Source organism: Emydura macquarii, unplaced genomic scaffold (assembly GCF_026122565.2).
Source record: "Emydura macquarii macquarii isolate MOO-44397 ecotype Brisbane River unplaced genomic scaffold, CSIRO-AGI_Emac_v2 contig_1827, whole genome shotgun sequence".
Lineage (NCBI taxonomy): Eukaryota > Metazoa > Chordata > Testudines > Chelidae > Emydura > Emydura macquarii.
Window position 1 is genome coordinate 252216 of NW_027131964.1, and position 26674 is coordinate 278889.

The 26674-nt window shown below is 41.8% G+C and overlaps 1 protein-coding gene across 2 annotated transcripts in view; it reads right to left on the reverse strand.

Annotated features, from left to right (window-relative positions):
• Positions 1-5446: 5446 nt before the first annotated feature.
• The window catches only part of LPCAT1 (lysophosphatidylcholine acyltransferase 1), a 138273-nt gene continuing 117045 nt past the window's right edge, over positions 5447-26674 (reverse strand). For both annotated transcript variants that reach the window (XM_067557416.1, XM_067557415.1), the window contains exon 14: positions 5447-9349. In XM_067557416.1, the coding sequence (XP_067413517.1) occupies positions 9168-9349 (182 nt within the window). In that variant the 3' untranslated portion in view covers positions 5447-9167. The remainder of the gene's footprint in view (positions 9350-26674) is intronic.

Here is a 26674-nt window from a genome sequence, read left to right on the forward strand (position 1 = left end):
GACTTTTAAATCATCATCACTGGGCATGTGGCTTTACAGCTCAGAGAGATGGAGAAGTGTATTCACATTTTTCAGATCTACTATTTAAGATTTTCAGCAGACATCACTACACTCAATTAACATTTCAAGGTTTTACAGGAAACCACAAGAGTTTAGGATTTACTCCCCCACCAGATTTTTATTTTAAATTGAGATTCTGGAGAATCAGATGGTAGCCTCAAGATTACTGGGTAGCCTGGCTCAATTCCATCTCTGCATATGTGAAACCTAGTCTTCAGCCTTGGAGAGAACACTGGGGACATATTAAACATATTGGTTTCCTAGTTCAACCACCATCTCACTCAGACAAAGATAATGGCCCCCCTCCCCAGGATAATTAAAGTTGGCTGATATTCCAAAACTTCTGAATCCTTTAAGTTTTCAGCAGTTCCTAGAAGAGCCATGAAGCCAACGTAGTGATGTATTAGCAGACATTGTAACCACTGATGATCACAATCATTAATGGCTAGGCCCAAACAACATGCCTTTTCCTTGCATTTTTCTCAGAGATCCCCATGTCTCATCAATGAGCATGTCAGAGGAAGCAGGCAGGCAGATTCAACACCAGGAGTGTAAAAATCTTATCTGAACCCATCTGCTGACAGGGCAGTGAACTTTGTACAGGATTATGCCACTTTGCTAAAGAAAATGAAAGTCCCTGTCCTTTGCCATCACAGAAGCAAAAATCTCAGTCTGCAAAATTATTTTGTGTAATGAAATTGCAAGTCAATTTAGCTTACATAAACCAAACATCAGACCGAAATACTGACCACTGCAAAGAGCTCTCATCCAATTCCACAGAAAATTCAACAAATATAAGATGGACTTTTTGAGACAGAAAATGTACATTAGAAAACAACAGCCACCCTGTCACCCAAGTTTGGTCCCATTGCATATAATGAAAGAAACCCTAAAAAATGTTGAGCCCCCACCAGCAAAACAAGGAACCCTTCTGTCCCCCTGGCTGGTGAAAACCAAACAGAACTCAATTCAATGCTACTGAAATAATTAACACCTTCTTTATGGAAAGCAAACCAGCTAACCTTCCTGAAAAATGCAAGAGTCTGCTTGAATCTCACTTGTACTTGATACTGGAAATTTCTCCATGGACACAAGCCCTAATAGTGCCAATGAATTATCTTCTCATGGCTCTGTTGTGACCAGTCTCAGTGCTTATGCTATTTAATCTCGGAATCTTTGACACAACTGATCACAAGGAGCTTGTGATCTATTTGCATTATATGGATAGAGTACATGCACCAGTATTGCAAGAGCTCTAGTCATTCCTCCTACTAGATTCCAGAGGATCATACCTCTTTAAGAAAATTTGCATGTGAAAGTCCTAGAAAGTTCTGATCTGTCTCCTGGCCCTTCTTTTCAACATGAGGCCACTTGAAGAAATGAACAGACATCCCAGACTGTGGTCTCAGTGCCATCCAGCTGTATAGTTCTTTTTAGACAGACAGAGACAGCCCTCACAAGATATCATAATACCCGAAAGAGATTGGCTTCTGAACAAAGAGCAGCTGGCTCAAACTGGACACAGGCAAGCCTGGAGTAATGCTGCTTGGAACAGAAAACGTTCAGAAGAATTAGCTGAGATACTGTCCTCATTGTGATACCTACCCTCAATTTGTCAGTAAACCAAACCATGGACCCTTGCTGGACTCATCAACCTACTGGTTAGAAATACTTACCTTCACTTTCACTAGCTAGGAGCTTTTCTTTCTTCCTTTCAGAGGAAGGAAGGAAAAGCCACATGGAAAAGCCAGATCTGGCCAGAATGATATATGATCAAGACTTTTATAAATAACTCAAGTTAGGCTCCTAAATCCACATTTAGGCACCCTAAAATAGGTGGTTTGATAGACAAAAGTACTCATCCCAGTGGGACCTGCAATTTTGAAAATCCGACCATTTATTTGTGTTTAAATATGGATTTAGAACTCTTAACTTTAGACTCTAGTTTTCAAAAATCTTGGCTCATGTGTTTATTCCCTCCAAGCTGAATACTGAAACACATTATATCTAGAACATGCTGTGATTCTGGAAGTCAAGTCAAATGGGACTCAGGCACCTAAATACCTTTAAAAATCTGGGCCCTAGAGCAAATCAGCCCTGAACTCTGCATCCTACACTTGCTCCAACGTAATTTCTGATTAAATTCAAAGCCCAGGTCCTCATCTTCTAAGACATGAATGGATCAGGACCCTCAAACATCCGTAGCTGCCTTTACATCTACAACTTACCAAGACTGCTTTGGTTCTCTAGGCTGCTGCATCTAACAAAATAAAGGCAAAGTACATGGGAGCTGGAAATAGTATCATGTTACCTGAGAGGGTTTTTTCTTTTTAAAATGGAATGAGCTATCAGAGAAGATAGTCAAAGTCTGACCTATTTTAGAGCATGCTGCAAGACCCAACTATTTGTTAAATCTTCCATACCGTAACTGAAATGTTTATAAAAAATAAACCTGTGTTTAAAAACACCCAAACAGACCTTCCTAGCTTCACAGCACTTTAGATATTACTGTAATACACGCTATAGAAAATGGTAATACAAGTAGGCACATAAGGAGAGCTGCACAGGAATTGCTATGTTCAAAGTTGCTTTTGAGGTCTTAGAGTTCTTTTCAGTATATTAATCACATTTGATCTGAATCTAATATATATTATATGCTCTTATTGTAGCTACAGATTAGAAGAATGAGAAAATCAAGTCAGCAGTAAATCACTTGGGACAGAAAATTAAAAACCCTTTTTTATTTCCCTTGGGCAAAAACAGTATTTTAATTATGGAAATATTTAATCTTTTGGTGTAATAAAATTAGTCCTATACTTACTATATGGAAGCATAACTTGTGAAAATTGTTTTAATGATGAGAATACCAAAGGTAATCCAGTATAGATTCTGCATCAATTGAATACAGAAATCATTTAACTTTTTTGATCTAGGCAACCTCTACATTTATTGTTAGGAAAATTTACTAAAAGTACTTCAAGCAAACATTAAAATGCAACCATTTCTTCTTCAAAAGAGTATCTATTACACTCTATTATGAAATGAACAATGTGCAAACTTATTTCTGTGTAATTTTGATCAACTCTGGGGATGAATCAGTTTACAAATGTGATCAACACTAAATATGAACTGAGGTCTTGCTTTACTCCTACAAGCAAACCATATTTTTATTTACTTCTCTTGGTTGTTGTTTTGCCTCCTGAGAAGAAGCAAATCAGTTCCTGTCACCCAGCTCTTTCCTCATATAATTAATTTTGTGGCCCATGGATATAGAATTTCATAATGGGATTAGTAAACATGGCAGTGACAGAAGACTGTACTCTCTTTGAGCATACAGAAACAAAATTCTGACTTAAGATTATAATACACATTGGAAATTCTATGGTATGAGGCAATTTTTTATTTTACAAACTAATTTCTCAAACAGGCATGTTCAGGAATTGCTTGCAACATTTTTAAAATTAGAATAAACATTTGCTGTGGCCAGTATAGTCTATTACAAGTACATAATGCAACTTGGCTGAATCCCCCAAGATCCACATGTAGGATAGAACTTCTTGTAGTAAGAGACATGGGTGGTTTCCTCCATGAAAACCTCTCTTTCTGAATGTGATGGCAGGGACAGAAGGGGGATGTATACTGTGCCCCAACCAATGCTGTGGGGAATTTACCAAAAAGTTAATGCAGCCTCCAGCTGTGGCTTCCAAAGGCATTATGTGAGAAAACAACATATAATTTTGGATGCTCTAGGTGCATAATTATTGTTACTAAAGTGATAAGCACAATATTGTGAGAGGAGAAAGATAAAGAGGAAGGTTATGGAAGTGGAAAGAATGGGATCCCTATATGCAGAATGCTAGGTCCACTGCAGTCCTCGCTCCCAATAGCATTTGGACTTAAAAAAAAAAAAATCTAAGGAAATTGTCAGGCAAAAATGTAATCTGAAGTTCTGACTGAACAGACCCTGAAAGTTACTATTTTAAAAAAGCCCTAAACTTTGGAATCCTGGGAAAGTTAAGATTCTGTTTTAAAAAAAAGGTGGGGGACAAGCTCAGTGGAAGGTATAGAAATACCTCTTTAAAGTCATCCAGCCAATAACCGTAACCAAATTGTCATTATCAAAATGAGAAATTTAGATACAGCATTATTTCCAGTGAGCAGATATGGTCAGGTAATTGGTGACCCCAACAATTTTACTAGATTACTCCACGTTTAATCTTGCAAGACCAGAGCATTTCAACCTTACAATGAGTAGTAGTTTGCTCTGTATGTAATCCTATTGATATTAGTGGGATTGCATGTGGAGTGAAGCATTAGTCAACATAATTAAGGGTGATAGAATCTGGTCCCCAGTGATTACATAAGGTACTATTTAAAGATAAACTTTATCTGTTTATATCACTGACTTCAGGACATCATAAACTATATATAGTCCACATTGTTCCCCAAAATTAAGATGTAAGCAATTATGTGCGATTAGCCTCAGAGCTAGTCTACCTACAGATACAAAGGGCTAGATTCACAAAGATTCTTTGGTGCCTAAACCTGATTTAGGCACCTATGCCTGGGTTTAGGCACTAAAACCCCAATTATAGGCTCCACTGAAATTCACAAAAGTTCCACTGAATCTTCTAGGCACCTAAATTCATTCAGTATTTAAATTTTCAGGGTGAAAGTTCCCTCATTGCCTAAGTACCTACCTCTGGCCATAGGCACTGCTGTTTCCGCCTAGGCATCTAGATGCCTGTCTCCCATCTAGGCCCCAGAACGAGGTACAAAATGGGGAAGACAGGGGTTCATCCGCCTAATTTGCATGTAGGGCCTGATCCCATAGATGTGCTCAGAAGCCACTGGATTGGGTCCCAGATTCAAAATCTGGCTGGTGAAGGTAAACATAACTTTTATCTCAGTGGTTAGAGAACTCATCTGGGAGGCAGATTTACCTCCCCCTCTTTGCTAGAAGGGGAGAAAACACTTGAACAGGGGTCTCTCCCAGCTCTCAGAAGAGTAATTTAACCTCTGAGCTATGGGATAGTCTGATGTGGGGGGTCCTTCAATCTCTCCTAGTAAAGTTGTTCCACTGTGTATAAATAATTAGAGTCACTGGAAACAGGCAGACTGGACCCTGGCTCACCCACCTTCCAAGTGGTTGCTTTAACCATCAGGCTATAGAGTCACTCTCTGGCCCACCAAGTAGTTATCCAATATGAAATAAACCTACATAAGAACATTCCATAACTCAATAATTAGAATACTCTCCTGAGGTGAGCAACCATTTTTCAACTTCATTCTCCCCACTTTGGGGCAGAAGGGGGAATTGAACATGGGTCTCCCACATTCCAGATGAGTGCTCTAACCACGGGGGTAAAAGTTGTAAGATGGGTGGTGGTGGCAGCAATACACATACATGAATGCTTTGGGTGGCGTGAAGCAGGTGCTTAACTCATTCTCACAAGAAATACCATAGCTGCCTGACTCCAAGACAAGAATTACCAGTTGTGGATCACTAGAAGAGACAGGCAGCTAAATTCAGGCTACTGGGAGGCACCTATTTCCACAAGGGGAGTGGGTTTTAGGATACAACCCTCTCATCAGCATCTCCCATTGACTAGCTTAGATGACTCTCTGTCTAGCATGCTGACTTTCATAGATTTCCCTGTGCACTATATAATAGGAGGAATCTCATCACCTAACTCAGACTTTGTAAATCACAGTATTGTTCCTGTGATTTCTAAATGCTTAAAATTTAGGCATTTGCTTGTGTATCTAGGCCAGTTCCCTAGGCCTCTATCCCTAGAATCACATTTGGCATTAGATCTATAAAACCAACACTATACAGTCCATGTTATATTGGCATTTCCAAATGTAAGAATCACAGACACAGACTATAGAATTTTTAAAGTCATTACAAAAATGAAAATTTTAATTTTCAGGAAAAAGCACTAAGTAAGAGATCACATCTTACATGGTAGGTGTGTAAGGAAAGAAGGAAGGATGGAATATGGAAATTGGTAACACTGGAAGACCAGAGTTAAGATTCTTTGGGAGATCTTCACTAAGCATTTCTACACCTTCTAATGCTTAGTTTTTCAGGAAAGGGGGAGGTTAGAAGTGGAATCTTTGAATGGCTTGGGTTTTTGAAGTTTTACATTTTTAAAAAGTGTTGCAGGGTTTGTTTTTCAGGGATTTTCCAAAATGGTTTGTTATGTAACTTCCTATTAATGAAGCTTTGGCTGAGTCTATAGCTATTTTAAGGACATAATATATGATCATTTAGTTTGGTATAAGGGCTTTATTGATATAAGAATAGGATGGCACAGCATTACTCACAACAGGCAAAGCTATGAACAATTTATGTAGGTCATCACAAATGAGTGCTGATAAAAATTTTAAACCTCGTTGCACCCTGTATTCTGTGTATCAGAGAGAAACTACTTTAGATAATTAAGATTATTGGGACTTTTTTATATTTCTCCACTTGTAAATCTAGGTTCTGTAGATAGCTTTAGCCCAAATGAATGCCAGAAGCTGCCATAATATCTAAAAATCCAGAATATTTTTTCTTGTATTATACCTAAAAATATCAAAAGGGCAATATTTTTCAAGTATCTAAAAACTCCCATTTTTAGCCCCGTCTTGCTGCAATATACTGGATCTTAAATCTATCAGTGTTCCAGGACTGAATGTTGTTCACTGTGTTGCTCAGTCCACTGTGGTTTTGGGGTGTGGGTAGAATTCCCTTTTTGGGGAAAAAGAGGAAAAAAAATTCTGTCAGGTTAATTTCTTTTAAAAAATGATAGTTGTTTGAAGCTGCTCAGAAATGTATAATGTTACAGCAAGTCCTGAGAAGTAAGTGAGGGGAATAAGTATGCAAAATGTAGGTTAGGTATTAATTAATATTACATTAATTTTACACATTGTTACACAATACAGTAGGAACCTCAGTTACGAACTGACCAATCAACCACCCACCTCATTTGGAACTAGAAGTACGCAATCAGGCAGCTGGGGTGGGGAGGAGTGTGGAGGACGGAAAAGCAAATGCTGTACAGTACAGCACTGTGTTAAACGTAAACTACAAAAAAAGGGAAATTTAAAAAAAAGATTTTACAAGGTAAGGAAACTGTCTCTGCTTGTTTCATTTACATTAAAATGGTTAAAAGTAGCATTTTTCTTCCGCATAGTAAAATTTCAAAACTGAATGACATTAATATTCAATTGTAAACTTTTGAAAAAACAATCATAACCTTTCATTCAGTTTTATGAACATTTCAGAGTTACAACCAACCTCCATTCACAACGTGTTCATGACTCTGAGGTTCTATCATCTACCACGTAGAGAGCACCTCCATATGTATTGTGTGTATAATATGCAATATACCATACATACGGATGTGCTATTTGTATAATAATTTGCACACATGTGCAATAATTTATTGATTACTTACTTTTAATAAAATCAGCTGCCCGTTACATGTTAATATCTCTCTCTAGGACATACTCTAAAACTTAACCGGCTTCAAGCTGCTGCCAGTTTTAAAAACCAACCAGCCAGAGAAAGGTTTCCTCCTCCTCCTCTCTACCCGCTCCATCCATGGCCTGAAATTAGTACGGTTTGTTCACCCAGGATGGGCAAGATTCAAATCCTAGGTCAGTAGCTGCTTTTCTAATCATAAAAATGTTTGCGTTTTGAAGTACAGCCCTGCCAGATTAGTGATGCGGTTCAGAATTTTTACCATTACCTTGGGTCCCATTGGGACCCAGCATTACTTCTCACCCTTAAAGATGCATTTTGAGCTTTCAAGTTTTGACATTTTTATACTCAGAAAAACATCATCATTTTGGGAGGTTTTTAATATTAGTTTTGATTTCTCTCGCCCCTTTGAGTCCTGTTCAGCTTTATTCCTGATAACTAAAGTACCCGGATTTACAAAAGAAAAGAAATAAGGAAGAGTGCCAATAACATTGTTAAAACTTCTGTAAAACATTCCTAATTTTTTTGGTAATATCTGCATCATATAGAAGATAAGATATAGAAGATATATACATGTATATATATAACTCACTTGTGGCTTTGCCCCTCATAAGTAATGCAACCTTTCCAAATTCATGCTGATAAAGTATTTATTCCATATTACAACCTGTATTTGACTATATATGCACACACGTGCATATGCATCTGTCGACAGAGACTTTTATCAAAGAAGCTGCACCTGTGTGATTCCTGGTTAATATCTAAATTAAATAAATAAGGAATTAGTTTATAATAAATTCCTCATGTAATTACTAGGTGGAAAAGACTGAATAATTCTACAGAAAAGGACAGAAAGCATAATTTGTTTGCCACAAATTTGTACACACAGACATATCTATCATGTCTGATTTGAAAGCATTCCAGATTTCATTGTGTTCTGCAGATGACTGTATGAAAATAAACGTATGGGAGCTAAAGTCCCTTCCCTTTTGATTCTACCATGTAATGGACTGAAAGAGAGAGACAATTTCATCATTTAACAACAAAAATAAAAAGCAAATAATGTTTGTCCAAAAAACTCCATTTTTTTTTTGCATCATTGTTTCTTGAACTGTTTACTGAAACCAACAAAAAGGGCCAAAATATGCTTGCCTCTCTCATGGAAATAATCCTACTGAAATCAGTGGGACTGCTTATGTGAATAAGGACAGCAGATTTGACCCTAAATAAACACCTCCCTAAACAGGAAAAAAAATTAATCAAAGTGCACTCACCACCACAGTAGCTACAATTCATTATCCATGCACACTTTGTGCAACACTCTGTACATGAAACTAACTGATCAAATATAAATAAATGTGTAGCTTCCCTTTAAGTATGCACATTAATAATGAAGCACATCACATTCTTGGCTTTCAAAGACCTTTTTGAAAAAATAAAATAAAACCCATCTCCTGATAATTAAGCCTGAAGACACTGATAAATACAGCATGTGGGAATTAAAGAACAGTATTAAGGTAGTAAATCTTTCACACACACAAAAGTTATAGTTGCTGTATAGCTGGAGTGACTATGAAGATTCCAGGAAAGGAAATATTCCTCTCACCAGGAGAGGAATAGGATGGTTGTTGTATTAATTCAGTTTCTTCTGCTGGGGATTATTTTTATCATCAGCATTTTCTGGGCTGAAGTCAGTACAGAATCCATTAGGGGCTGGAAGAGAAGTCTTCAAACAACTCTCAACTTCCATCTGATCAGGGTACAGATACTCTTCTGCAAAGTCTGGATACATTTCTGCATATCTCTTGAAGTCATCTAAAAACAGACATTTTTGTTACATGGAAGTTATTACCACAAAAACAAAGACCACCTAACTCTTGGATACTTAGAGCCACTCACATTTCACTGATAATTCTTTTCTCCCTGAGGACAATTGTCACTATTATCTTCCTTCCCTTTCAACACTCTAGCCTCCCACAACTGCTCCTCTAGTAAACTGGTATATTAACAGATCATTTATTCATTTACTAATTCAATAAAACATTTCACTTTGTAAGTAGTTTCCCTCATTGTGAAAAGCCTGCTTTTTTTTTTCTTTCTATGAAAATGGTGATGGAAAGAAAACAAACATGACCTCTTTGTGAAAAAGTATTTCCTTTGTGCCAAAAAAGGCTTCTGTTTTGTGTCAAAGAATCTGGCACTGGGGCCTTGCCACAAAGTGTTTTGCCGATATTTACTCAGATATGATTTCAACTGAAAAATACCTTCGAGAGCTCAAGTCATAAGAAGCAATCTGCACATCTTAAAGGACACTGACTTTAGAGGCAGCAGAGTGCAAACTGTAGCAATTACTATATTCACACTATATCTCATAGTATTATATAAAAACATACTATAGTAATAGGGCTCGAATATGTCAGATCACTGCATCATTCCAGAAAAGTTTGGGGGGGAGGGGAGATTTTACTTAGTTATCCTAGAGTGCTAGGTGTGTGAGGGCTGCACTATTCTTTAGAGAGGTGCAAACTGCTCCCCCTGGCGCATCTGAATTGGCCATTTGGGGTGATGTGTGTCCTTAGTAGAGGGGAAGTCACTTTGCTCAGGTGAGCACAAGATAGTTTTTGAGTGGGTGTTTAAAAGGGTGGGACTTTAACAAGTCTATCCCTACACTTTCATATGCAGCACCAGATAGATCAGTCCTTTATATTTTGTTCCATCTATCTTATATTTTACAAGACATATCTTCTCTCAGATCCTGAGCCTGTGACTTTAATGGAAGATGATGATGCTCAGAATCTCACAATCTGGCCCTATGTCATACACTGAAAAATTGTATTGTATCCTTTTAAAATGTGTATTTTATTCTTAATTTTGCCCTCCTGCCTCCAACCTAGGCCAAGAAGTCAATTTAAAAGTATTCTAAAGTCTTTGCTGGAAACAAAATCTTTTCACAAAAAAAATTATGGAAAATTATAAGAGTAGCTGTACATTTTGGCATGTCTGGGCAAAAAAAAAAAAAAAAAAAAGAATCAAAGAGCAGTCTTTCATTACACTGATTTCATCTGGTAGCGAAGAACTGACACCTGAACCATTCATCCTCACACTTTGCTAAATCAATTGAAAAACCTCATTTTGTCTTACAAATCTTTTGTAACATTTTAGTCCTTAAAAAGAATGAAAATTCTTTCTAAAACATCCATTTAAAACAAGGCTTTTAAAAAAAACCCTAACATAATGCAATCAAATATTTAAAATAGATCAATCACTTTAATGCATATTAAATAACCCATCAGAACTAGAACCATTTATTACACTCAACATATGATATAGAATACTAGTAGCTGAAAGCCTGTGTTGTCACACAGGTGAGTAAAAAATCTGAAAATGGCTGAGAATTTAAAAATTGGAAGTTAAAAGATTGTGAATCCCAGTGATAATTGAATTTGGTGATATTCTAATCACAAAGAGCTCTCAGCCATACTTGTAGCTGTTTCCATCACTTCACAATGACTCAGACATTCTAGGCTTAAGAGTGATGTTTGGGGTTAGTGTGTGCGTTGCTTGTGTTGCTGTGCAAGTAGTTGTACTGGGACAGTTGTGTGGATGGCAAATGAGGAGCGTCTGTTCTGGTAAGCGGCCATGCCTATTTGCGATTATTGTGTATGTCAGTTGTGTTGCTGTGCAAGTGATTGTGTTGATTTGTGCTGGAGGGCATTATGCTGGGAGATTTGTGTTGTTCTGTGTAGGTGGCAGTTGGGCCAAGTAATCCACCATCTGTGCAGTCTCCCTCATACGACCCATGAGATTGCCGCATGCAAATGAACTATAGAGTTCATTTGGAGGAAGAGGAAGAGAAGTGATTGGCTGAGTTACCTTTGATATCACAATAGTCTAGGACTCTTGGCATAGCCTTTCTCTAGCTATATACTTCATGGGTATAATTTGTAAAGTCAAAATGTTTGAGAACTAAAAAATAGGACAGTAAAAGACCATGAAACCCACTGATGATTGAAACTGTTGATATTCTGAACAAAAAGAGCTCAGCCATGCCTGTAGCTATTTCCATTGCTTCACACTGACAGAGATAACTGGCTTCAGAGACACAAAGTGATAATCCTGGAATCTTATTATATAGATAGTATAATATGACACATGAAAGAGAAGACTTATATAATGCAAAAGAAAGCAAGAGCACATTAGAAGAACATAAAAGAACAGCAGTCCCATTACTGCAGTCAAAATTTGCAGGAGTTCCCTTCTTCATGCCAGAGCACTGAAGATCATAACAAAACACATGCCACTTTTGCTTGAGTGGGGGGAGACTGAAAGTCATCCCACCTATATCTTCATCTTCTGTGCTGTCCACTCTGCTCTTCCTATGCTTAAAAAGGAATAAAATTGACCTATACCTCCATTTATGCATCACCTTTACATAGCACTTCGAATAATTGCTTCTTTAACTTTATTGTTAGCACTCATAGCAAAGCGTGGAAAGGCAAAAATACAAAGAGGCTTTATAATGCTGAATGATTACTTTCCTTACAGTAACGGTGGTTCTCAGAGATATTGTTACTATGTCCCGCTTATGGAATGCATGTGCCTCAAATGTATGATTGGAATTTTTTGACCATCAGTGTCCACTGGGGCTATGCCTGCATCCAGCGTGTTCCCAAATCTTCTGATCCAAGGACATATATGGCAGGGTGGCCCTCACCCTTGCTACTTCATAATCCCAGAAGAAATGGACTCTGATGTAGCAGGGATGAGGACAGGTCATGGGACTCACATGGGAAAAAACATCTCAATGAACAAAAGTTACTGATAAGGTAAATTACCGTTCATTGTTTGAGGCTTTGTCTGTGTGGTTCTTATTTATGGTATTGAGCTAGCAATTGCCAGATTAATAAAAGTGTCTGAGGAATCAAACCTATAGTTATCTAAATAAGGACTGCAGAAATGCACTTCCAAATTTAGCATCTGATCAAGTAGCCAAATCCAGAGTGCAGTGTTTAGTAAAGAAAAGGGTTGAATTTCAAGTCTCTGATGTAGGAATATTTCATAGGCATACTGCAGAGGTTTCTTAGGCTATAGTTGAGTGGGCCCTAATGCCCGAGAGAAGGAGCATATCTGTTAGTTGGTAACAAATTTTAATGCACTAAATGATACACTTGGATAATCTCTGGAAGAGAGGGCCTGACCTTTCACAGGCTGTTCCAATGCCACAAATAAATAAGAGTGAGTTCCTGAATACATTTTTCCTAGCTAAATAATAAAGAAGGGTTCTGTAAACATCTAAAATATGGAGCTTGAGTGTGGTACGGAGTGTAGGCACGGTCTCCTGAGTTTATGTGTGGTTTGGGGGAAAGAAAGGGAGAGGCTGATAGTTTGCTTTAAACAAAAATCCAACACTACCTTGGTAAGAAATTTAGGATGAGATATCACTACCATCTTATCCCCATGGAAGATAGCATGTCTTCATCAGTGCTTGAATCTCACCAACTTTCCTGGCCGAGGCAACAGCTAGCAGGAAGGGGGTTTTGAGTGTGAGCTGGTAGAGAGAGCACTTGGGTGGGGGTTCCATAATACCCAGAACTACATTTAGGTCCCAGGAAAGAGGGGGCTCAAACTATGGGATAGGCATGGAGCAGTCATTTTAGAAATTCTGAAATAATACAAAGGTTGAACGCTGTATAAATGTGTACTGAAAGGTGGCATGCTCAATCTGCAGCTAAGTGGACCCTGATATAAATAATGGTGGCCTGATAGCATGAGTTGAACATTGCAGTCCAAAATCTTGGGCCTAGAAGCTTCTAATAGGTTTGGACAGTGTTGTGAAGCCTAGATGGAATTTTTTCCTCACTTTGATTGATACTATTATCTTGTAGCGGGCTTCACATATTCACAGAGTTTAAAGCCAGAAGGGACCATTAGATCATCTAGTCTGACCTCCTGTATATCACAAGCACTTCAAGTTACCTCTGTATTGAACGCAGTAACTTTTGTTTAACTAAAGCATAAGTTCCAGAAAGGCATCCAGTCTTGATCTGAAGACATGAAGAGCTGGAGAATTCACCACTTCCCTTGACAGTTTTTTCCAATGGTTAATCACCCTGACTTAAAAATTGTGGTATACTTCCAATTTGAATGTGTCTGGCTTCGGCTTCCAGATACTGGTTTTTGTTAGGTGCCTTTCTTTTAGATTGAAGACCCCTTTTGTATTTTCTAAATGCCAAGTATTTTCTCCCCCTGAAGGTACTTATACAATGTAATCAAGTCATTTTTCAATCTTCTTTTTGATAAACTAAACAGATTGAGTTCTTTAAGTCTTGTGTCTTGAAATGCAAGGCATTTTCTCCAGCCCTTACATAATTTCTATGACTCTTCTCTGCACCCTCTCCAGTTTTTCAGCATCCTTTCTGAAATGTGGACACCAGAACTGGATGCAGTATTTCAGTATCAGTCTCACCAGTGCCCTATACAGAGGTAAAATCAACTCCCACTCAAACAAATCTATCTCCACTTTGCCCTTCATTCAAGAAATATCTGATTCAGTGACCATATGTAGGTCTATCAACTAATTTCCTGCCATTTAAGAGCCTAACAGGAATGTCCTGTGGTACACTACTCAATATCACCCTTGTAACACTTTTTAAAACAGAAGGTATAAGCCTGTTGCTTGTTCTCATAAATCTTTGTGGGCTGATAAGGTCCACAAAGAGACTCACACAGAGAAGTACCATTGGTACTGCAAATATAGTTGCTGCCACCAGGCTAAACATCTGTAGCATGGCTCTGGCAAATCCCCATCATTGTCAATAGTCCACCCAGACTGTGTCTGTTTGGTTTGTATACTGAAACGAGCCATCCTTGGAGGCATCGCATGTGTAGTTGTGTGTGTCGCACCATGAATGTTGTAAGCTGCCATGTGACCCAGAAGCTGTAGGACAACAAGAGCTGTCACAATGAGTGTTTCTTACTGACAATATCAGGTCCATAATAGCTATGAATCTTGCCATTGGTAGTGATGCCCTGGCTATTGTTGAGGCCAACTCTGCTCCTATGAATTCCAGACATTGAATTGGATTCAAAGTGGACTTTTCCATGTTTGTTCTTAGTCCAAGCTTCTGAAATATTTTTGTGGCTTGATCAGTAGCATGTTTGGCTAGGTTTTGGGTAGATGCCTTTATCAGGCAATCGTCCAAATATGGGAAGACGGTAACTCCCTATCTCCTTAAATGTGTCACCACCACTACAATCACTTGGGAAAACACTCTCGGTGCCATAGAAAGGTCAAGTGGTAGAACTCTGTATTGCTAGTGGTTGCCAGAGACCATAAATCTTACGAAACGTCTGGGCACCGGGTGGATATTAATATGAAAATACACGTCTTGGAGGTCGAAGGCTGAGAACCAGTCCCCTCTTTGCAGTGCCGGTATTATAGTCGTTAGAGTGACCATTTTGAATTTTTGCCGCCTCACGAATTTGTTTAATGCCCTGATGTGTAATATGGATCTCCATCCCCCACTCTTTTTCCATACCACAAAATAGTGGGAATAGAATCCTTTCCCTACATGCTGAAGTGGTACCTGTTCTATTGCCCCTATTTGTAGAAGATGGTCTATTTCTTGTAGCAATACTTGCACGTGATATGGGTCCCTGAAAAGAGACAGGGAAGGGTAGTGAGTGGGCGGGATGGAAAGGAATGGGATGGTATATCCTGACTTGATTATTTCCAAAACCCATTTGGCTGTTGTTATTGTTGACCAATTGAGATGGAATGGTCTTAGGCAAAATTTGAAATTTTCCTTTAGTGAGGCTTGCACTGTGTGGTGTTTGGGGTTTCTCAGACACTCAACCAACTCCTCAAAACTGTTGATTGGATGGTGTAGGCTGAGAAGTGGTGAATGATTGTTGTGGCTGTCTACATTATCGTGATCTCTGTTTTCCCCTTTGGGATTCATACTGTCTATACTGTGGTTGAAAGGGATATCTGCGAGGGTAAGGCTGAAACCTGTGCTGTTTCCTTCTCATTCCAGGTGTATATATTCCTATTGTCCTGAGGGTAGCCCTATAATCCCTCACAGAATGCAAGACTTAGTCTGTCTTCTCTGCAAAAAGCTTTGTTTTATCCATCTTCTATTTTCATCTGCAGTTCCCTTGGAAGGCCTGCAGAGTGAAACCAGGAAGCCCTACACATGACAACAGCTGTGGCCATTGTCCTAGATGCAGTATCAGCCACATGTAAAGCAGCCTGCAGGATGTTCGAGCTGCAAGTTGTCCCTCATTAATCAACTTCCTGTATTGGTCTCTCTTGGTCTTAGGAATGTCATTTATGAATTGTGATAATTTTTTGTAAATGTTATGATCATAGTTTGATAGTAGTGCTGCATCATTAGAGACCCTTTTTAATAAAGTGGAGGATGAACAGATTTTTCTGCCTAACAAATCAAGTACCATATTTCCCCATGTATAAGACACACCTTTTTTTGAAAAATTTGGGGTCTAAAAACTGGGTGCGTCTTATACAGTGGTACTTACCGGTGATGTACCGTAATACATTTATTTTCAAATTTCGGGCCCCAAAATTAAGGTGCGTCTTATACATGGGAGCATCTTATACATGGGGAAATACGGTAGTTTCCAGTCCGTGTCATGTGGCATGGATTTATAATTTGTCTGTTTTCCTCTCTGGTTGGCAGCATCTATAACTAGTGAGTTCAGAGGTGGATGAGTAAATACGAATTCCATCCCGTTAGCTGGAACATAATATTTTCTATCATTCCTCTTGTTGGTAGGAGGAATGGTTGCTGGTGTCATCCACATATTATTGGCCAGTTCTATTAAGCCTCATCCCTCAGGAGTGCGATTTTTTAGGAGGTCGTTGTATGCAATATCTTCAGCAACTTATGATGTGACTCTGTCACTTCCTCTAGAAGGGATCTCTAAATCTTGAGCTACCCTCTTGAAAAGATCATTAAATTGCTTAGGATTATCTACAATAGTTGATTCAGGGGGAATCACAGCTTCATCAGGTGAAGATGATGACTCGTTTGTGGGAGCAGACGTATCCTGATCCCCGGTGGAGATCTCTGCCTGAGTTTCCTTCCCCACTTTGGCCACTATATCTGAAGTTGATGCGCTCATCAAATTCGTTGTACTTACTTGGGAGCTGGGTAGGTCTCTTATATGATCTAAAGTGGGAGGACCAAGCATCCCAATTATGCCATTGCATTTGGTATGGTATGGATTAGGAGGGGCAATCCATGGTGGGCCATAATAAGGATATGGTTTGTGCCCTCTATGATAGGCATAATCACTGGGGTCTAGTGAAGGTCTGGTGGGGGAGGAGAGCTCAGATGAGAATTGAGCTTCCTCTGCCTCGCTATCATCAGTGCTGAGGAAGCGTACCGGTGAGAATGCCTCATCATGTGCGAAGTATATTGGAGACCCATCAATGCCTTCTGATCTTGGAGGTGAGGTTTGGATAGGTTGTATATGGTGTTGTTTGTACTTTCTTTTGTCCAACGGTGCCGAGGTTGGTGCTGTGGTCCTTATCAGTTCCGTTATAGTAGTCGGTGCCGAGACCGGTGCAGTATCAGAAACCAGTGCTGCAAGCCGTGCGGCACTTAGGAGTCGGTGCCTTCTCAGTCACTGGTGCCGTGGCTGGCATATTCTCTATTGCTGGTGCCATGGTCGGTCTCGGTGCCAGCGTGGGTGCCATAATTTCTCTCAGCACCGTACTCTTCCTCCGCGCCGCTAGACAGGTAGTGACTGTTGACCATTGGTGCCGTGCTGGAGGAAGACAGCTTTTTTAAATTGCTCAACTCCTGACCGGGACATTTTAGGTTCTTGGGTGGTACTGACCATGTTGTACCTGAGGATCCTTTCTCCTCTTTGGTACTATATTTGGGCGACAGCCTTTTAGGCGAACACTTTCTCTTTGCCGCAGGACTAGAAGTAGGAGATGGAGCCCTTTTCCTTGGTAAGCGTTCCGTGTCAGGCTTGTCCAGTCCCGGGTCAGATGAAGGTCTGAGGGATTTTTCCATGAGGATTAACTTCATCCTCAGATCTCTGTCCCTCCTCTGTCCCTTGTTTTAAGGTTTTTGCAATGTGTACACTTTTGAGGTACATGGGTTTCACCCAAGCACCGTACACAGAGTGAGTGCCCATCTGACACTGGCATAGTCTCCCTAAAGAGGTACATCTCTTAAAACCAGGGGAACCTGTCATATCTTATTCCTATAAGCTCCGCTACTTGGAGAAAATAAAATTGAAAAAAAAATGTTTTTAAAACAGGTAAATAACTGACTAAAACAGACTTAACTATGACTAAACTAAGTTAATAATTGGACTCTAAAATTTCTAACAACAAGTAAAGTTTGCTGGTAACGCTCAGTCTTGGACCATGGACAGTTGAAAAGGAATTGAGGGGCTTGGGCTGCACGCATGCTAGAAGATGCGCCAAAAGCGCTGCGAGACAGCTGCACACGCGCAGCCCGAATGAACACTGCTGAGAATCTCTCTGATCAAGGGCATGGGATGCAGCGACACCTAATGTGGAACACCCACAGTGACATCACTCGAAGAAGAATACCTGTCCACCGTTGAAAGATTATATGGGATGTACAATATTCCAGTGGATAAAGAGGATGTCTATCCTCTTAACCAGATTAACTGGGAAAGCAAGACAAGTTTTTAACGATATGGAGAAGGGTGATGCTAAGGTGTATAAGAAATTTAAATAAATTTCACTAAAAATATTTAAGATTACCCCTGAAACCTATCGATTGATGTATAGAAACTTCAGACTATTTGACAATATCGCTCATGTTGAATATGTGCATAAAATGTGTAATTTTATGCGAAACAGATAATGGGGGTGGGGCCTGAAGATGATTATGGAAAACTGTCTGATCTGATGACCTAGGAGCAATTATTATGGGTAATTACAGATAAGGTAAAAGCAGCCATCTGTGATTAAAAACTATCCACAGTTTTAGAGGCTGCAGAAATTGCTCGGTGTAGACCAATATGTAGAATCAAGGACCCATGGGGAGTACAGTACCAGGGGAAGGGAAAGCCCAGGTTAAGTGAGAAGAAAGGACTGGAAATAAACCTAACTGCAACTTTGATAGCCCCTCCCCCCTAAAGGAGCCCAGGGTTTAAAACCACATATAAAAAAGAATGGTTACTTACCTCGTAACTGTTGTTCGAGATGTGTTGCTCATGTCCATTCAGAATTAGGTGGGTGCACCCCGCATGCACTGGTGCTGGAAATTTTTCCCCTAGTGGTATCTGTAGGGCCAGCTCTAGTGCCCTATGCAGTGGTGCATGTATGCGCTCATATATAGGGTGCTGCCGGCCCCCTTCCCTCTCAGTTCCTTCTTGCCAGAACTCCGACAGAGGGGACGGAGGATGGGTTGTGGAATGGACATGAGCACATCTCGAAGAACAGTTATGAGGTAAGTAACCATTCTTCCTTCTTTGAGGGCTTGCACACGTCCATTCAGAATTAGGTGACTTACCAGCACTGCCTCCGGAGATGGGCAGGAGTTCATGGACGTGATGATTGTAGCACTGCTCTGCCAAACCCAGCATCATCCTGTGCTTGCTGTGTGATCGCAAGTAGGACATAAACATATGTCCTGAGGATCATGTTGCAGCTCTACATATGTCCTGAATGGTTATATGTGCCAGGAAGACCGCTGAAGACACCTGTGCCTTTGTGGAGTAAGCGAACAGAGAAGCCGGGGGCATGACCCCCGCTTGCTCAAAACAGGTCCGAATACAGGCCATAATCCAGGCTGAGATTCGTTGGGATGAAACCAGGCACCCCTTCATCCGGTCAACGATTGCAACGAAGAGCTGCGTGGAGCGGCGGAAGAGTCTGGTTCTGTCGATGTAGAAAGCTAATGCACTCCTCACATTGAGAGAGTGGAGACGCCTCTCCTCTTTGGATTTCTGGGGCTTTGGCTAGAACACTGGCAGAAATATGTCCTGGTTAACATGGAAGTGAGAAATGACCTTCGGCAGAAATGCTGAATGAGGATGAAGCTGCACCTTGTCCTTGAAGAAAACTGTGTATGGTGTCTCTCAGGTCAGGGCTTTTAACTCAGAGACCCTTCATGCTGAGGTAATCCCCAGCAGGAATGCTACCTTCCAGGACAAATGCATGAGGGAACAAGAAGCCAATGGCGATGACGTAAGTTTTGCGAGGATGAGGTTCAGATCCCACTGTGGGACCTCATAGCGGAGGAAAAAGTTTCTCCAGATCCTTGAGGAATCTGGATGTCATCCCATGGAAGAAAACTGATCTGCCTTGGATTGGAGGGTAAAAGGCTGAAATTGCTGCCAGGTGCACCTTAATAGATGAGAAGGCCAAGCTTTCCCGCTTCACATAAAGCAGATAGTCCAGGATCACCTGAATAGGAGATTTAGTTGGCGAGACGTTTTGACTCTTCTCCCAGGAGGTGAAACGTTTCCATTTGGCTAAATAAGCAGGTCTAGTAGAAGGCTTTCTGCTCTCCAACAGGATCCTCTGAACTTGAGCCGCACAGTGGCGCTCATTCCTGCTCAACCATGAAGCATCCACGCTGTGAGATACAGGGTGGCCAGATCTGGGTGGAGTAGCCAGCTCTGAAAGAGGAGGTCTGGTGTCAACGGGAGCGATCACAGCCAGGTCACCAAGAGCATCACAAACCAATGCTGTCTGGGCCATGCTGGGGCTATCAGGATGACCTATTTCTCTTGATCTTCACGAAGACTCTGAGCATGAGAGGTATCAGGTGAAAAGCGTACGAGACCCCTCGACCACAACAGGAGAAAGGCATTTGTCAAGAAGGCATCCTCTGACCCAGTGGTTCTTAACCTTTCCAAACTACTGTACCCCTGAAGCCTGAGTCCCACCCCCACGGGGCTGAGGCATGTAACTTAGCCCCTGTGGCTCCAGGCAATTGCCTTTCTTGCCACCCTCAATACCAGCTCTGCACTTGCGACCCCTCTAAAACTGTCACAACCCCCAGGTTGAGAAACACTGCTCTGACCCTAAGAGGGAGCAATATTAAGCACACTTCTTCTTTTCCCTGGTCTCAAAGAGGTTCACTTGGGGAGTTCCCCACACCTTTGGAAAATGCAGCTGGCTACCTCCTAGTGGAGAGACCACTTATGGTGAGAGAAAAAGGACCTGCTCAGATGATCCGCCAGCATATTTTTTAAGCCTGGTAGATGAACTGCCTCCAAATGGATGTTGTGACTTACACAGATATCCCACAGACATAAGGCTTCATGACAGAGGGCTGAAGACCTGGCTCCCCCTTGCCTTTAATGTAGTACATGGTAGCTGCGTTGTCCGTCAGGACTCTTACCACTTTGTTGGAGAGGTGTGGTAGGAACACCTTGAAAGCCAGATGAATCGCCCTGAGTTCTCTGATGCTGATGTGGAGAGACAACTCTTCCCTGGACCAAAGACCTTGGGTTCTTAGGGCACCAAGGTGGGCACCCCAGCCCACATCTGAAACGTCTGATATTAACGACAGAGTCGGTGTCGGGGCCACAAAAGGTACTCCCGCCATTACATGTTGAGAATCCATCCACCAAGACAGACAGGTGAGTACATGGGGGAATCATGAGTATTCTGTCCAAGGAATGTCTGGATGAGGAGTAAACTGTGGCAAGCCACAATGGGAGTGGCCGAAATTACATCCTGGCATGTCAAATTACATACATACAAGCTGCCATGTGCCCCAGGAGGCTGAGACGCACTCTTGCCGTGGTGAGGGGGTGGGTCGTTAGTCGGGCTATGAGCTCTGACATTGCTAAGAATCTGTCTTTGGGCAAGAGCACTTTGGCTTGAGTAGAGTCCAGGACTGCCCCTATAAATTCTATCTTTTGAACGAGTGTAAGCATTTATTTTTGCTTGTTTTTTAATAGGCCCAGTGACCAGCAGGTATCCCTTAAAATCTCGATGCCACGTTGGACAGGCACCCTTAACCGACCACAGATCTGCCAGTCGTCCAGGTAAGGAAAAACCTGCACTCCTCTGCAAATTTGTTCAAGGCATGTAGATCTAGAATGAGTCTCAGCCCCTCTTTGGTCTTTGGAATCAGAAAGTAACAGGAGTAGAAACCCCTTCCCCTCAATCCTTGAGAGACCCCTTCCACCATGCCCACATGCAGCAGGGCCTGCACCTCCTGAATGAGGAGTTGCTCGTGAGAGGGGTCCCTGAAGATGGATGGGGGTGGGAGGGTAGGAAGGTAGGAGCGAAATAAACTGGAGGGTATAGCCAAAAGCCACTCTGCTTAGAACTCAGCGGTCCGTCATTATGGCCCTCCATACAGGGAGGAAAAATGCGAGGTGGGAAGAAAATAACCAGGAACCTGGATCCTGAGTAAAGTCTGGTAGGTTGTTCTCCAGCACACCTTCAAAAGCCTCACCTTCCCCTTGTGGGATGACGGCTTGGCCCTGATCTCGAGGCAGAGACTGGCAAGTTGCTCCGACAGTGTTTATTGTTTTTATGTCTTCTCCTGTAGGGTTCCACCCAGCCTGACTCCTGAAATGCTGCTGCTGAGAGGGCCTGAAAGGCCTCCTGGACACAGACAGGGTGTAGAGATCCAACAATCTCAAAATAGCCCTCGAGTCCTTCAGCCCATGCAGCCTGGAGTCAGTCTGGTCCACAAAGAGGGCTGAGCCATCAAACAGAAGGCCCTGGATGGACTGCTGGACTTCTGTTGAAAGACCTGACGATTGGAGCCAAGACGCTCTCCTCATTGATACTGCGGAGGCTATTGCCCATGCCGCCAAGTCTGTTGCATCCGATGCCATCTGCACGGGGGCTCTGGCCACTGCTTTTCCCTCCTCCAGGACTGCTTCAAACTCCTGCTTGGAGGCCTGCAGGAGGGAGCTAGCGAACTTTTCCAGCGACTGCCAGATATTATAATGGTATTGCCCCAGTAGCGCTAGCTGACTGGACACACACAGCTGTAGGCTCACTGTTGAATAAACTTTGCGACCAAATAAATCTAATTTTTGGGCCTCTATTTTTTGGCATTGAACACATTTGCCCTTGCCTGTCACGCTCGTTAGCTGTTGCCACAACTAACGAACCTGGAGATGGGTATGTGTACCGATATTCAAACCCTTTGGCAGGCACTTATTTCTTTTCTGTCCTGGGGGGCAAGAAGGCTGGGGTCTGCCACAGCACCCCTTCATGCACTGGGAAGGCCACTCTGGAAGGAGCTGCAGATGCCAGAGTTCATCCACTGGCTCAGAAAGTTCCTCTATTTTGAGGCCCAGGTTAGCCACTTCCTGGTGCACCCTGTAATCATACAGCGGGGCAGCGTGAGGCCTGCTACCACCTTATCTGGCGAGGAGGATGAAGCGGTGGAATCTGAGGAGGAACTGGATCTTCCTGCCTGGTCGGGATGGTTACTGAGGGGCTACCCGAGAGTCTTCCCAGTCCGACCCAATATCTATGTCTGGTGCCGCAGCTGGGCCCTTTGAGGATTGCAGTACTGAGGTGCCCCCAGATGATGAAGCATACAGCATCGTGCCCTGAGGGAACCCCCATGGATTCCAAAATTGCCAAGGGCCGGGCCATTGTCCCTGCGGCTGCCCTCCGATCTAAGGCAACATGGGGAACCCGGTGGGCTGTTTAGGGACTTGTTCCTTTGTGGGAATGACTACTTTCTCCCTCAAGTCCAAGGAGCTGATTGTTGGCGACCATGGGCTCATGGGAGGGTAGTACAGAAGATGCAGGACATCCTGTAGGGGACTATGTCACTTATTTTAAAGAAGATTTAAAGGTTATGATGGACTTAGTACAGCAGAACCTTGAAAAGTCAGAAACCTCAGAAAACATGATATGACTGGCAAGCTGGAGGAAGCTCTTTTGATATTGGTGACTTGGTGCTAGTGTTGACCCCAGTGAGGAAAAACCTAGATGCAAGACTATTGGGAGGGGCCTTTTGAGGTGATGGAGAGAGTGAATGAGGTCCCTTACGATGTAGAAAAGCTCCATGGCAGGGGAGTTCGGCAGATGGTAAATTTCAAAAGGTTAAAAATTTATCAGATGGTTTTTTGTACCGATGAGAGAACATTTACCCCTTTATTTGATTTAGTCAGAAAGAGAAAGTAACAGACCTTAGAGAGCACTGAGATTTGGGAGGGGTTGGACCCCACCCAAAAGCAGGAGATGTTGGCCCCCTTAAAATACCCTAGGCAAGTATTTTGCAACCTACCAGGTTTAACTAATAAAATGACGCATTCCATAGAAACTACAGGGCTGTGCCCTGCCCCAGCAGAGTATACTAGGCTAAAGGAGAAAGGCAAAGACAGATTCCGAATGAGGTGAAGAGCATGCTAGGTATAGGCATGTGATTACTAAATCAAAAAAACCCTGGGCATCTCTCATTGTAATGGTACAAAAAAGAATAAAACCATGAGGTTTTGTGTAATTTTTAGAAGGGTAAATGCCATCAGTCATCCTTACCCCACACCCTAGATAGAGGACCTACTTTGTGTGTGTGCATCCGCACAAAGTTCATGAATACTCTAGATATAATCTGTGGTTACTGGCAAATTCCCTTAGATGCTGATGCCTAGGAAAAGTCAGGTTTCATAGTGGAATCTGGCCTGTATAAGTTTAAAGCAATGTCGTTTGGATCAAGTAATGCCGGGACTATCTTTCTGAGGCTTGTCAACGAAGTGCTGCAGGGTTTGCAAGCCTTTGACCGGATATATATAGATGACTTAGCTATTTTTTGCAACCTCTGGTAGGACCACCATAACCATATGGAAATTGTGTTGCAGAGGCTTAGAGAAGCCAACCTCACTGTCAAGGTCTCCAAACATAAAGACAGGGCCCACAGAGGAACCTTATTTAGGACACAGAGAAGCCAGTGGGCATGTTTGCCCTAATACTTTTAAAGTAGAAGCCATTTGGAACTGACCTGTCCCACCAATCAGGACGCAAGTCCAATACTTCATTGGCCTGGCCAGCTATTACTGAAGGCTTGTAAAGAGATTTAGTGACATTGTGGCTCCTATAACTGACCTTACAAAAAAGGGGGAACCAGGTAAGCTGATGTTGACTGAAGTCTGTGAAAAAAGGCTTCAAGGATATAAAAGAAACTTTGTCTAAAAAGCCAGTTTTAGTCAGCCTTGATTTCAGCAAATCTTTTGTGCAGCGTACTGATGCTTCTAATATTGGGTTAGCTGCAGTGCTTATTCAGGTTGGGGTAGGGGACAAGAGGCACCCTATTGCTCTCAAGTAAAAAGTTGACCCCTCACTGAACATAATTATGCTGTTATTAAGAGGAAATGTTATCGTATGGGTTGGGTTATTAGACAACTTAAGCCATAACTACATAATAGAAAATTTAAGATTCTTACAGACCACTCCTCGCTAGCATGGCTGCACAAGACACGGGGACCAATTCCAGACTGCTATGCTGGAGCCTGGCTCTACAGGAGAATGACATGGAAATAATCCATATCAAGGGAAAAGATAATGTAGTGGCTGACGCCTTATCAAGAATAAGGGGACATATTCAGGCATGCTGGTAACACTCCTACCAACATTTGTGTGTGTTGGGGTGTGATGCTCGCAGGCCAGATGCCAGCTTATGCCAAGGTCCCATGTCTCAACTAGACAGTGATAGACAGATAGCTGGAATTCATCTTGGCTCATTTGTAGGATAGGTATTAGAATTATAATAAAAAGAGTTTAGTGTTTGGACTATTGACTGCTTGTGAGTTACTGCATGCATTCATCTTAACTTATATTTGTATTCCATACTGTAGTGTAATATTTGAGTAGGCATATTGTGAACCTCTGTAGTTGTATGAATCGCTACCACACAGGAGAGGGACATTAATTAGTGTGAAAAGCTTCTCTACGACAGGAATTCTTACCCCCTTCCCTGAAAGAGGAGACTGGTCAATTACCAGACAGGCTATGGGTCGATCTTACAACTAGAAACTCCCCATATCCGGATTGAGGAATCAACAAAAGGACTAAAAAGGGCTTATTGTTCTGCTCTCCTCCCTCTGACACCAATCACCTGAGTTTGCTGCTCAGAGCACTTGGCAGGAAGGGGAGAAAAACCAGACACAAAAAGGAACACGGATCTCTATGCTGCTTGAATTTTGGAGCGAGGGGGTGGGGCACAAGGTGTTTTTAGGCATAAGCAAAAGATCTCCAGCTGCTAAGGCCTGGGTTAGCCCTAAAGGGCAAATAGGGCTTGCTGATTATAGAAGTCCATATCACCTTTTGAAACCCAAGGCTGTAACTCATTCACATGTCTATGTTTGCTTCCTTTAACCTTGCAAATCTCTCTCTAATTTTCTTTTCCTATTTAAAAAACCTTCATATAGCTTACTATAGCTACAAGCGTTGTCTTTGGTACGAGATCTAATGCTCAGCTGACCTGGGGTAAGTGACTGGTCAATTGGGATCAGGAGTAACGTGAATAGTGCTGTGATTCTTGGTGTAAGGGGTTATCTACCAAAGAGACACACTCACATGGAGGGCAAGACAGAGAAGAGTACCCAGGAGGACTGTCTGTAATTCCATGTTAAGGCTGTTAAAGTGCCATAGGAGTTTGCACTTGGTGCAGTTGGATGGTGAAATTTAAGTTTAGAACTAACCATCTATTTGAGGTTTATGCCCTGGTTTTTAACAGCCTGCCCTAAAGTTAGTACTCATGCTCTTCCATCACTGTTGGGAGCGTCACAAATACCACTAGAAATAACATTGCCTGATCCTGCTTGATTTGCTTCTGGATGGTAAAGGGGAAATCGAGATGAAAAACACATAGAACAGTGGTGCTGATCATTGGATGAGGAATATATCCTCCACAGAGTTCTGGCCCTGATCATCCTTGAAGGAATACCTCTGGCAGTTCTTGTTTTTGTTTGATGCGAAGTGGTCCCACGATGGATGGTCTCACTGCTGGAATATAAACTGGATTACCAAGTCATGCAGCTCCCACTCAGGATCTTTGGAGAAATATCTGCTGAGACTGGGTAACCATGTTTTGTGCTCCAGGTAGGTGAATATCAGACAGGGGGACATGATGACAAATACTTCAGTTCCAGAAGTTGACAGCCTCTGTGCATAGACAGGAGTATTTTATCCCTTCT